Source organism: Bombus pyrosoma, linkage group LG7 (assembly GCF_014825855.1).
Source record: "Bombus pyrosoma isolate SC7728 linkage group LG7, ASM1482585v1, whole genome shotgun sequence".
In the NCBI taxonomy this organism is placed as follows: Eukaryota; Metazoa; Arthropoda; class Insecta; order Hymenoptera; family Apidae; genus Bombus; species Bombus pyrosoma.
In genome coordinates, this window is record NC_057776.1 from 13,607,827 (window position 1) to 13,621,925 (window position 14,099).

The 14,099-nt window shown below is 36.3% G+C and overlaps 1 protein-coding gene across 1 annotated transcript in view; it reads right to left on the reverse strand.

Annotated features, from left to right (window-relative positions):
- Positions 1-2,548: 2,548 nt before the first annotated feature.
- Positions 2,549-14,099, reverse strand: part of LOC122569788 — a 71,680-nt gene continuing 60,129 nt past the window's right edge. The window contains exons 4-6 of the mRNA XM_043731379.1: positions 11,705-11,846; positions 4,111-4,225; positions 2,549-3,172 (exon numbers count right to left, since the gene is read on the reverse strand). Of these exons, the coding sequence (XP_043587314.1) occupies positions 3,053-3,172; positions 4,111-4,225; positions 11,705-11,846 (377 nt within the window). The 3' untranslated portion in view covers positions 2,549-3,052. The remainder of the gene's footprint in view (positions 3,173-4,110; positions 4,226-11,704; positions 11,847-14,099) is intronic.

A 14,099-nucleotide genomic window follows, 5' to 3' on the forward strand; every position in this document is an offset into this window, starting at 1 on the left:
GTTGGCTCGCTATCTACCCCTGTTTACAGCGATAGCCGAAGCACGTAGCGGAAGAACAGCGTCCTCTTCCAGCCACTGAAAGGCTTCGTCGCTCCTTTCTTCCTCTTCCTTTCCACTTCACTTACGACCCACGATACACTACTCGATCCGGTGCATAGGGAATAACGATAGTTCGTATCGACACAACAGTCCTTCAAGATATTTTCTGTACCAACTATAAAATCAGAGGTGTCCGAGAGGAACATCAATGATACTTATCTTCTAGTAAGGCAAAATAATGCCGATTTATTCTGATGAATTTTCTTCGTCTTGCAGTTAAACAGATTTTACAAACGACACTAACGGGTCGAATGATTTTATAAAAGCAAAGGCAATAATACGATCTTGTCAATTGTTCAGGGACTGTCCGATATCTTTACTGTCTTTTGCTGATCGATCTGGAAGCATCGAAAGAATATGAGAAGAACAAGCGTTTAAACGGATCTTAGAAATCGTCTGATGAGAGACAAGAATCAATAACCTCAAAGTGGGAATAATCGAAAGGAGGTGAGGATCTGCCGAAGTACAACTACTTCTTCAGAGGTTTCATATTAATAGCAGCTGGTATTTTTACTGATATTTCTAGAACGCGAAGTTCTCCTTGGAAATCTATACGGAATATCTCCATAGAAATAGTTCCGCACGCAATTGCAGACTATCAGTTCCTTGTCACTTTCCGCCTTTCGATTACGCCACCCGCGGCGTGTCGACTGCATAAGCAATCGAGCAACTAGAGAACGTTCTGCATCTGAAACAGCACGGTTCCGCCAGCATTTCGCCGAGGTCGCACCGATGAAAAATGTCGCATCGTCTGCAGCCGAGATACCAGCCAGTGTGATCGCCGCTGTCACGTTCAGCCATTCGAAGCTGCTTCTAACTATTCGAAATCGTGTTTCGAGAACCAAAACGAGTCACATTTTCATCAGCTCACGACTCGTCGCCTCTTTTCTTCCTTTCCTCCTTCAATCCCTTTTCACAAGCTCTTGAGCTATTTTTCGTCTTTCTATGCGCTGAACGAAGACACGCTTTCCTCCCTCTTCTCTCTTCCATCTTCCTTTTCACTTTTCTTCATTTTCGTCATCCCTTTCAATGACCAACAATTCACCTCGTTTCTCGAACGTTTGCTTAGCACTGTACACGAGGCAACAAGGGCTGCTCGCGAGACAAGACGAAGCGCCCGTTGTAGCGATACCAGCTTCGTTTGTCGATTTTCTCCGACGCCTCTGTGTCCCATGGCTCCCGACCCGAACGCAGGGACAAGGATGCTATTTCTCGAATACTTGTTCCTCGGTTCGCTGCAACGACGCTCCTAGTAAATCCAACAGCGAGAGTAGGTATTGTATTATTATCTGCTATTCGCGACGAAAGTACCGTAGGTTTTAATCTCGGAGATGTTTGAACCCATAGAAATCTGTGATTTCACTCTCTCGAGTCTATTTATTCGTCCATTTCTTGATATAAAGTTGAACGTTTGTTGGTAAAATTTCTAGCGTAATTTGCTCTCGTATCTGTATCGATTAACGATTCATTGAAATGTAGGTAAATGAATGCGAGGTTCTTCGAATCATATTTTGCAATGTTCGCTCTAAAACGTCGCAGCTATTGATATAGAAAATGAACGATAGGAAAAATCAATTAATTTTCGAATTATCGGATTTCAAACAAATATTAGATCCGAATGACTATACCGGTCTTTCCATGGACCGAAGAACCACACCTTTTTTGCTCGAACATTTCCGCTTGATCTCCTACAGCTTCATCAAGCTGCTCGTGAAATTGGAGTTCTTCTGAGGTATCCGATCCTCGGTGCGAACCTTCAACCTGTTCTTACTCGAAGCAATCACATCTAGTATTCGTTAGAAAGATCTAGGATATACAGGGTTCTTTCAAGAGGCGTGAGCTTCGAAAACAGATATGGCAAATGTTGACTAGTCGGAGTTACGTTTATCGCCAACAGATGCGTTCCACGTTTGATTCCCCTTTTCTTATACAGTTCGTCGCTATACGTCGCTATGAGAAAATGGTTTCATTTTTAGCTCTAAAGGCTTATCCGCGCCAAGCATCCATCGTCGATGCATCCAAGCATCGTCCATCTACGATCAAACACTCGATGATCACATTTTCAAAGAATCGAGTGTTTCGTGTGTCACGTTTGTAATTTTCATTTCCTCCTTCCCACTGCTGTTCCATAGCAAAGCTGGAAATAGAATTCAACGTGTCATATCGACATCTTGTAATGATCTCTCGTAAATTTCTTTCGTTTTCATCTGTATTCCCCTATTAAATCACGCCACCATCACGCTTTCTGTTCTCTCCTTTAGTACGACACGCGAGGCAATACTCGAATAGAGCAGCTACTTGACAAATAAAAACTTAAAACGTAATCGAGATATGACGCGTCTATATTCAGCATCCGATCTTAAACCGACCCAGCTCATGTATTCGATTCTCGAGCATCGAAGCACTACGAATAGTAGAACAGTGGTGACAGCACGATGGAACACGTCCACCTTGGCGCACGTGCCTTCTGATTGCATGATTAAGCCCGTCGCAGTGTCCGAAAGCACGTTCTCTTCTTTGTTTTCCACGAGCGTTTCCCGTCAAAGAGAAACGGTTGCCGCACGAGCGCGGCGAGGAAGTTCGCGTGCGGAGAACGTGGCGAGAGAACTTTCTTCCTGCCTCTCTTTGATCGTGTCCAGCCGGTTTATTCCCTTTCCTTAACTTTTTCTCGTCCTGCGTCTCCTTCCTTTTTCCTTTCTCCACATCCTTCCCCTTTGTCTTTGTTACCTTTTTCCTTTTTCTCCTTCGCGCTGCCTCTCTTAATACTCTCGACCCACTCGTTGCTCGCGTGCGCGTGCCTCCTTTTTTCCTCTTCTTGGTTGCTCGTCGGAAAATAAAAAAATATTCTGGCGAATCTGAAGCGGAGAACGAACGGGGGGCCCCGGTTTCAGCACGACGCTCGTGATGCACGGAAATCGTCCCCTTTTTCTGGCTACGAGTGCCGCCTAATCGCTTACGTGAAGTACCTTGCTAGCACCGCCAAAACGACCACCACTAGTGTCTGCACTTTGTACACGCTAGTAGCGCCGCTACCGATCCAGCACTCCTTCTCCGTATACGGCGCACAATGTTCCTGAAATCATCCGAAAATCGCGTACAGATTAATAGCGTTATGGAAAAATCGCTAGTGGATTGGAAACGTCAACCGGTTGACACGTGACGATGGTCATCGGTGACCCACGTTACCAGATAAATTACATGGACTAAAAAACTGTTAAATTTGACGCAATACGATAGCTTACATAATATGTGAATGTATATCTTAGAAAGCGATATAAACGTGAAATATTTGTACTTGCACGAGGATTGACTCAGCTTACACCGTTTAAGGGGTGATTTAATATGCCTGTATCGGATCATGCAATTTTTTAACGAAGTAAACATTGGCGGTAAGAGACACTGACATAAAGAGAACTGTGGCAAATTAAAAATTGATATTGGTGGATAAATAAGAAATTAATTGCAAGTATGTATGTACGAAAATAAATTATTCTATTTCACCACCTTCGATAAGAAAAAGCCACCCGATTTGTTTTATCAGAAGACCTAATGGAAAATTTACGCATCGATTCTCATACTCTTACGTGTATAGGCGTATCGCGAAAGAACTCATCTATTCTGCCGTTTTTAATTCTCTTCGAGTATCAAACGAACGGTTGAAAATATTAATTTAATAGCCAAAAAATGTACTCATTGATCTTCTTGGTGAATTCTAGATCCAATTATATTGTATACAACATGCAAAAAAAAATTTTTTTAAGGCGATGAAAATCTTAAAGAATAATGAAATTAAAAAATTCGTTCATATCATCGATGAAAGTAAAACTTTCATCGGGATATAACATCGTCTCCCAACGATATACAGGTCCGTGTAAAAGTACTTTGCGCTGTATGTTAAGCCAGTAGATACATATTTTAGGTAACTTCGCGAAAGCTGCAGCATTACACGACCGGACGTGCCTCGTTGTGGCGACAACAGTTTCTCTCGAGGCAAAAGTGGCAAATATTTACCTTGAGAAGTGAGATCGACATTCTGTCGAGGAACCCCTTTGCAAATTGAGCTGTGTCATAGCCACATTGCCGACGAATCGTATGATGCGAGCATTCCAAAAATTCCCTGAAGCCACTGCAACAGACGTATCCCATTTTTAGTCCTGTCGATTATCCACAACTTCGTAGTTAAACTTCTCACTCGATGCTTTTACGCTTTCACGTTAAAGCCTGCAAAACTGAAACATTTATTCGCAAGAAGGATTTCTCGAAACCTTCCACGTTAAAACACGAAAATATCTTTACATGAATTTTTACTTCGCAGATAATTGTCACGAATTTGCTTAAAGGTAAGTTTCGTCAGTAGTAATTCTCTTTAAGATCATCGTTTGATTTAGTTGTTGGTCTTGTAGTTGATTTACGGTGTCCACGTGTATGCGCTTGAACGTTCCAGTTTTAATTGATAATTTCGAATTAGATCGCAAGACTTCGCTGGAAATCTCCAAAAATGAAGAAATTTATTCGTTCCTACAATGTTAATTTTACATTGTTATGAAGACTGGCACGAAATTCAATATCAATTCTTTACCTTGAGACAAATGAACTTTTCGTCTAATCAATAGTTAACTTTATCTTATGAAAATACCAGTTTGAAAGTAACAAGGCAAAAGAGTTATGTAGTTATAGATAAAAATGTTATCCCTCATTATGCACTTGTGATATCTAAGGTCAAATCAAATGGCGAGCTGGCGAAATTTATAACGAAAAATTAATCAACAGTCGATCTTAATGAATGGAAAAGGAATCATATTATAAATAAATCATATAATAAAGGAATCATATATAAAGGAAAACAATTATTCTTCTTTATGCTATATAACGTTAATTGAAAATTATTACACTATCCGTTCCATTCTCTAAACTTCATATCAATAGATTTTCATTTGTTCTAATCGGTACAAAATACAGTACAATAATAAAAAATTATCACAATAAAGATTTATTAACGTTTTGACATTATCTACGTATGTAAAACACAGCACCGTAATGTTACGATTTCACGGTTTAAAAATAGTTCAAGGAAGATAACATACTATCTATTCAATTTGTAATACAGGAGTTTAAAATTGTCAACAACCTATCAAGACATTAACAGCTGGGATAATTTTATGAAGCACGCATTTGGCAAATTACATCCTCGCTTCTAAGCGGCAAACTTTAAAGATAAGATACATGCGAGCGTTCCGGATATTAAAACTCGAAAGGCGAAGCGTGAATCGAGAGATCTCTCGACGTCGGAGTTTCTTTGACACCCGTCTCTTTCCTGTCAACGCAGCCAATCTTGTTTTTCTTTCAATTTCCCGGCGCAACGGCTGAAAACGCGCAACGAAATGCAAATTATATTACATCCTGCGACGAATTCGCCTCGATTGAAACGTATCGTGGTTATGATTCTTAACGATAAAACAAATTGCACGCGTCTGGTCTATTTCCAAAGCCAAATCCACTTTTGTCATTTGAAAATTTCGTTCTACAAAATTTATTTGAGAAATGTTTCTATAATTAGTAACAAAATTAGATAGTAAATTGTAAATATTGTATTATATTGACTTATAATACAGCCTATATGAACTTGTAAAGCGAACTCAAGAGAAGTAATATTTCACTTTAGGTTTTTAAATTATAAATTATAACTATACGTTCTTTATTTTCTATTCGATTGCGTTTTTCTATCGTTGAACGATTTCTTACGTGCGAGGTCAATGCGAAAGAATGCTCGTTAATCCGCGTGATTTCTTGTTTCAATTTTTGTATTCAAATTTTCTCGATACGCTACAAATTTGTGTTTAGTGAAACGCGATCGAAATTGAAACATAAATATTCAAGAGTTAACCTAACTGCATGTCGTAGACTATAGTCGAATTTAACACTGAGATCGTGTTGAATTTAACTGAAATAAAATTGTGCTAGTAGTAACGTAGGATTTATATACCGAGTGATACGACGGATTCAAGAGCAGGAATTTATTTTCCTACTTTGTAAATTCTAATAAATTAACGTAATTGCATATACCATATTTTAGTGCTGTATACATTTAGTAGCGTATGGAATACATTATTCTGTATTTATTGAATCTATGGAATATTTGATTAACGTCAGAACTGCTAATGGATTGACCTATTTTTATTCCTGCTAGAGCAATTAAAAAATACAATGCTATAAAATATATATAAGAAATTACGAATTGGTCATTATAATTACTTTGACAATCCTTTCCTTCTTTATTTTTTTGAGTCATGTGAAAAATCAATAGACGCTCCAAAATTATAGTAACATAATTTTTCCTTTCTTCTTGGTTGGATTTAAAAATTTCATTTCGCCTGACATCAATAGCAAGTATCCAGAATAGCGCTTTGTATCCATAACGTTGCGTAGCACAAATTTGCAGTATAATATTTCATATATAAAAGTAGTTGCATTTGATCGTCAAGAACCAGAGGTAGAGGAGCTAACGATTACAATGCAAAAACAGAATAAACATGAAACAACTAATGTGATATGTATCTATCTACGTACGTTTTTATCGAAAACTATGAATATAGAAACGACTAATGTAATATGTATGTATGTTCAAACACATTGACGGCATGAATTTAATTTGCTGGCACAATATTGCAAATGAACATTAATTCATAGACTCACAACTCAAGCATTCCTATAAGAAACACACTGAATCAATTTCTTTGAAACTAAAACTATTTATGAAAAATCCATCGTATCTCCGTGTAACATTGAAGAAACACAGTCTGCCAATTTTTCACAGTACGAGAGTATTGGTGCATGAAGCCCATAATGCGGTGGAGAATATCTCATGTGAAAATATCATCGGCGGAAAAATCCATGGAAGCGTATCCGGGATTTTAATTAAACGTATTTATACGATTTCAACTATAGGTTCGCCGAAATTTTTTTTCCTCGTATTTCAACGGCGACGTTCAAACCCCGTTGGCTCCCCTACAGAACATCGATGAAACTGCGCAAAAACTCGCGTTTTCGCAAAAGAACATTAATTGTGGAGTACTATGTATCCTATTGTATATGTTGTCGCTATTGTACATTATGAAAAAGATACGAAAAATTGGGCGAGTCGTTATTTATGATTTCAATACGGAGTGTCTAACTTTTTATTGAAATTCGAGACTAAGGGGGGAAAAGTTTCGGCAAATGACAAAGAATACACTGATTCGAAGATGGATTTACGCGCTGTTAGTACAATACATCAGTTGTCCGCGGTGCCATAAATCGACGTCAAAATGAGACACGCGTAATTCCACCATCTTTTGGAATAAAACTTTCTATCAGAGTTCCGGGATACTAGCCGCCTGTCGTTTATCAAAACAACAACAGATTGAACAGCTTCTGAATTCCATTGTTCAAATATACTATATGAAACAAAGTTTCACGGAGGAATTATTTCCGAGACTTTGCTCTTACTTTTATTGATAAATTTTTCAATAGAAAATATTTCTTATCTGTAGATTCTTTTAGTATCGTTACGTACGTATATTGCGGACATTAAAAAAAAGTATAACAATATACGCATACCGCTTAAAAAATCGAATCGATTGTATCCATTGAAGAAATTTTAAATAACTCGTGCATTTTAACGAATTTAAATATCGCGGGATTATCGAAATAACTCGTTTCGATATACGTACAGATGAGATACACAGTTATTGCATAAAGTTATTTCGAACGCGTCTAATCGATTTACATAAAAAAAAAAAGAATTCAAAAAAGGAAAGAAAAAAGTTTATACGCACTTTAGTTCGACGAGATTAAAGCTTTAATCTGGAGAAGCGCTGGTTCGCAATATACGAAAAATATAAAATATTCAAAATCGCATCTCTCCGTTCCATGTTAATAACAAAAATTTCTTAATCTTCTGTTCGGAGAGAACAGTTGCCATTATACATATTATACATTCAATTTTATGAAATATCCGTTTCTTCTTCATCGTCGATGATGAGAAAATATCTAGCATAATACAAGAGAAAAATCGAATGCATTAAAAAAATGTAAAAGAACAGGAAGAAAATGAAGAAAGAAATGGATGAAAGATATTACCTGTTGAAAACTTCGATAAAAATTGTTATCTTATTATCTGTGACAATTCTTTCTTATTCTCTTCGTACTTAAACAATTTTCTAGCGATAGAAAATATAATTCGACGGAAAATGACCTGAAAGATGCAGAAAAGTTAATAATTGAACAGCGATTTAAAAAATTCTTCCTGTTGTTATTCGGAATAACCGTAATGAAAAACGCAGGAACATCAAGAGATGTAAAAAAAAAAAAGAGAAAAAACACGGAAGAAAATAATGCGCAATGTTCGATACGTATTCGCATTGTAGTTACGCGTTCGCTACTAGCTTTTCATCGCGTTTGTACTTTTTCCTCTCTTTTTTTTTCGACGAAGCCGTGTAAACATGACGCGAGGGAGGAAGCTTTTCACGCTGATGCCTGTATATAGAACGTAATGTCATTAGCTTATCTACGCCACGGTCTGTTGCAGCTTTTGAAATTGTGCATCATCCGCTCGAAGAAGTCGGAGATGGTTGACAAAAAGAGAAAGGGATAAGAAGAACGAGAGACAGACGAGGAAAGAAAGGGAAGGGAATGGGTAAAACAGAAGGAGAAAAGGAGGGGAACAAATGAAATAGAAAATGGAACCATGAAAGGGGAAAAGTTGGAACATTAATTATAGCTTGAAATTACACGAAGGAGAATGAAAAATTAAGAATTAAAGTGCAAATTATAAGTGAGAGAAAAGTGTAATACAGAAAGAAAGAATAGTGAAGTAATAAAAAAGAACGAAACATGATTGTATAAATTAAAATAAAAGAATAAAAAGTATCGTAACAGTAGAAGACAGATTGTAATAATTCTAAACAAAATTGGTGAAAAGGTAAATATATAGAATCATTTGAGATGGAAATGAAAAGGACAAAAATAGAAAGTTAAAAAATGAGGAAAGAAACAGAATATAAAAGATAAGAGTGTAGAAAAAAAAGAACGCAGTGAAATTAAATACAAGAGACTGACATCGATAAAACTGTAACTGTAATAAATGAAACAAAAAGAACCAGCGATTCTTGTTATTTATTCGAATGAAAAGAAATGTAATTATACAGAAACGTAGGAAAACAAAAAAAAACACGCTCGAGTACGGGAAAGAAAAAACGTAGCAGCGAGTAAAACGACAAAGAAGGAAAGTGATACAAATTTAGGAAACAATTAACCGCAGAAACAGTAAAATGGAGAAGATAGAAATACAGAAGCTGAATGGAAAAAAGAAGGGGAAAACAAAGTGGGAGCAAAGTGAAACGGCGGAGAAAAAAGCAAAACGATGCAGAATAGAGGAAAGAAACAAAAACCAGGAAGGAAAATGGAAGAAACAGCGGGCGTAAAGAGGAAGACAGTGATAGGGAAGAAGACCAGAAAGCGAGCCGAGCGGGAATAGAAATGGCTGAGCACACGAGAGGAAAAAAGAATTTCAAACACATCCCGCCGCATATGAACACGACGCTCCCTTAACTCTCTTATCGCGTAAATTCAATTGCACCCTTCACCGTGCAGGCTCTTTTTACATTAAATCTTTTCGTGCACGTCCTATTACGTTTAATGTGCTTAACAATATAACTCGCCCAAAGGGAATGCTTTCAAGCTATCTCTCTGTTCTATATCTTCGACCCTTAATTTATAATACGTTCAAAAGCAGCCAGCACCGTTAAAACTGCGCCAACAAAATTTCCACCCATCAAATACTATAAATATTGAAAATTTGTATGAAATTCCGTAAATTTGTTTTAATAAGTTCTTATAACAATTTTTACCATCTTTTAAGAGTAATAATTTTCACAATATCCTTTCACGGTTGCCAACGCGAAGAAATTTTAACTACATTTCTTTTTACGGAATTCTTATAAAAATTCCTTCACGGCACAAGGGGTAGACTGAATAGAATTTTCGATCAGACGCTTGCCTGACTTAGCTCGGGAGCAAAATTTTAATTAAATTTTTTACGTACAAGAGTATTCATGTTTCCGAGGTTATACATGATGCTCGTCGTGTTGATAGCGTAGTATCGACTATACTCTAAGTTGTGCTTCGTCATTCGCAACAGAAATACGAGAATGAAAAGCAAACGTCCGTTCATTTCCTGATTCGTAAAAACGTGGAAACGACGAATAATGTTTGTAAATTAATGCTCATTTCATTGCATTTTTCAAACATGAAAAGTCAAATATTCTACGACATCAAAGACAAACAGAATAATACAATCACGCTCTTATACGTGAAATGACGATAAACTGCGATTTCATTTTAAAACATTTCTTTTTTTTTCTATCATCCCTGCTTACTATAAATAATTAAAAAAGGCAAAGAAAAAAATTGTAAAAATCGTGACAATTATTCGACGCAATCGTTATGGCATTGTTAAAAGGAAAAACGTATTATATAATTTTGTATAGCCTTTTTGACGGCAACGGTCGGATACGTAGATTCAGCAGATTCGCGCAAAAGCGTAACGGATGCAGTCGAGACATTGACAAAAGTCAAGGCTGATCCGTAATTTTATTTCGACGGTTACGTATGTACATATGGAAATACATTAATACCAAACACGATGTGCATAAAACTACTGCAACGCTGTTTACGCGATAGAAATTATTTTCCGTTTTGTTTATCGGTAAATCATGCAATTCTTAGATCAATATAATCTCTATCTGCCCTAATTTTTTTAACTGCGTGTAATTTAAATACTAACAAACAGTGTCGTCTTGCGCACTGCACGACTTTCAATATCCAACACAAATGTAAAAAAAGAAAAAAACACCGTTAAACTGAATTCTAAACGTAGACAGAATTCTGACGCGTAGATGAGGTCACGATATTCATATGTTTTTAAGGTTAAGAATACTTATGATACCTAATGAAATCTGACAGAGAAAGAAAAAGACAAAAACGCACGTTTAAGCGTCAACACTATTTTGGACACGCGCCACAACAAAAAGTTTCGAGCTGTCCACAAACACCATTTTTAGTCTGTTTTTATCCAGTCTCGAATGAAATTTTATATATTTCATGCATTAGGAAGCGGTTAAAGCAAAATCACCGAGGTTATACTATTTTCATTTACTATTATTTAATTATTTATATTTTTAAATTTATGTTCTTTTTTTCAGACTCGTTAAAATTCCTTCGTTTGTTATCATTATTTTATTCCATATTTTTTACTACTGTATCTTTTTTTCCATCGTAGAAGTACAGCTGAAATCGTTTTTCTATAATGTGTCTTTAAAACAACCGTGAGTCCTTAAACCTATACATTTTTAAAAACGAAGCGCTCTTTTAGGTGAAAGTCTTCGTCCATTAACTCCATCTCATTTCGTATCTCGAGTGAAATTAAATTAAATCGTTTATATACACTTTACACGAGATTCTTCGCGTCTTGTATTTTTAATGTATCCGCGTAGGGAGATGTTAACTTGTGAACTATCCGCTTAACAGGTTAAAGGGAACCTCTCGAGAGATTATAATTTTCGCTTACCAGCACAAAGGCTTGAGGGGTTCATTCGGGTTCGCAATTTGATTTCCGCTTTCGATATCCTGAGTGATTCTTTGGTACTTCTTGTAACAGGACTCGTATTTCGGTTGCACCTTTTGCATGCATGGCGCATGTCGTAGGAACTCTGAAACAAGGAAACAAGAAAAACAGTCGAATTAATTTGCTGTTCCGTGAACTCGAAAATTCGTAAATTTCGACGTCGTAACATGCAATCAGAGTATTGTTAACAGAGTACATTTTTGCAAAATTATTCCTCTTTAATTTATTTATGATTGATGACTTAGCTTTCTCACGCATATTCAACTATCGTTCTTATTTAATTTTCATCGCTAGCGCTTTGCAGAACGATAGTTCCTTAATCAAACTATTTTGAAACGACAATGTTAGCTCAAACACGAATTTCTCTTTTACCATGCTTCTCGAAATAATCTCATTTATTCGCTATTTAGCGCCTTGCTACATGTCCAATACGTATATGTCGAATATTAGTTTACATTTTTATTATCTTTTAATATTCGTTTGTTATTCTGAAGGTCAAAACAAAAGTATAATATTTAAATACGAGACACAGAGAAGATAAGAATATAGATTTTTCCAAAAATGATAAAATAAAGTTATTTAGTCTAGATTAATTTTTGAAATAGTTCCATCACAGACGAGTTAGTCGATGGTTTCACGAAAATCTAAAATTAATGATCGTTGTCAACTAACATCAGAACGAATATTTACATCGCCAGAAATCGGTATTAGAAAAACAATCGAGATTCAATAATAATCGTTCGAACGCAAACTGCGGTGGATATATCCAAACACATACATACGCAAGAATGATTACGACCCTATAGATATACACATATACATATATGTAATGAAGTCTCTTTATCTTCAATGTTGCTTCGGCAAACAACCATCGTTCATACATCGACATGTTATTAATTTTCCAGCGGCACGTTGTATATTTCCGTCAGTTTCCCGCGGTACATCGAGCGAAAACTTGAATAAACATAATAACATTAATTACAGGACCAGCATCACAGGTAAATCGAACGAACGGTCCACCATTTCTGAAGTCGATTATCAATATTGACGTACAGGGAAACGTGGAAAACTGCGTACATATTTCTCTTGTCGTCGCATCGATTTTGGTCAGTTTTCCTTTTTTCGTCTCTTTCGATAGCCAATTCACCTCTTAAGTTGCTAATATGCTAACTATACATATGCATTATCGAGCATTAATTACGTTTAGATTGATTATGATTAATTTTCTGGTATTGAAATTTTCGTAGTAACGAAATCTGATTATTATAATTACGTAATATCTGTACATATATTTTTATGATTAGCGTACATCATCCTAACGTGTACACATGTACAATATCCATTCCTGTTTTGTAAATATTTTATCCCACAGAGCAATAATATTAATTTAGAAATCAAAACGATACGTAGACAATATATTATGAAAATCTATATATAATGGTGCATTATCGTACGCGAGTTATGAAAACAAAATATTGATGGAACAAGATATAAAAAGAGCCGCTGTAAGTACGGTAAATGTTGATATACAGTGAACAAGATAATATACTTATTTATATATTTTTATAAATAATAATTTATAAAAAGGATTTAATAATATACTTATTTCTACTGAATATCTAATAATTCATTCTAATCCATCCTTTTATAATATTCATCACATTCGTATATACAGGCTAGAATCTCTCCACATAAATTATGAATAGTTTAGGAATTCTTATGCATTTATAAGAAAGTTGAGGGAAAAAGATGCGCGTGATATATAAAAATATATAAAATATTCAACAAGTATGCATGCTGCTCGTTGCAGTACATTTCATAGGTAAAACAGCGTTCTATACGCGTCTATATCTAGCTTCCGCTTTTCGTTATTTTTATAGAAAATACGAATTTGTACAAATATCCGAAATTTAATCGTGAGAATCTGCGATAACAGTTGAAAAATTTGTAAAATTTCGAAAATAACGATTACGCCGTGAAAAATGATTTTCTGTAGTGGGGAGGACGGGATTTCTAACGGCGAGGGTTTAAAATTTGAAGTGATGCGAAACACGTGATAAGTAAGTGCAGGGATGGTATCTAATTGCGTCAAGCGACGAGGACAGCTCGAACACGGGACTGTCGAATAAACTCGATCGTTCGACGTCGATAATCGGGCTCGTTACGAGTCGCGTACCGTGGTATTGCTCTTAACGAGGCGCTAATCGCGTAACCGATTTCGAGATAGCACTATAGACCGACCAGCCACACGGGGCCAACGCAGCTCAATGACCACTCGACTCAATAACGCGTTCTATGCCCTGGGGACTGGAATAGTGTTTAGCGTGTTTCAATTCGT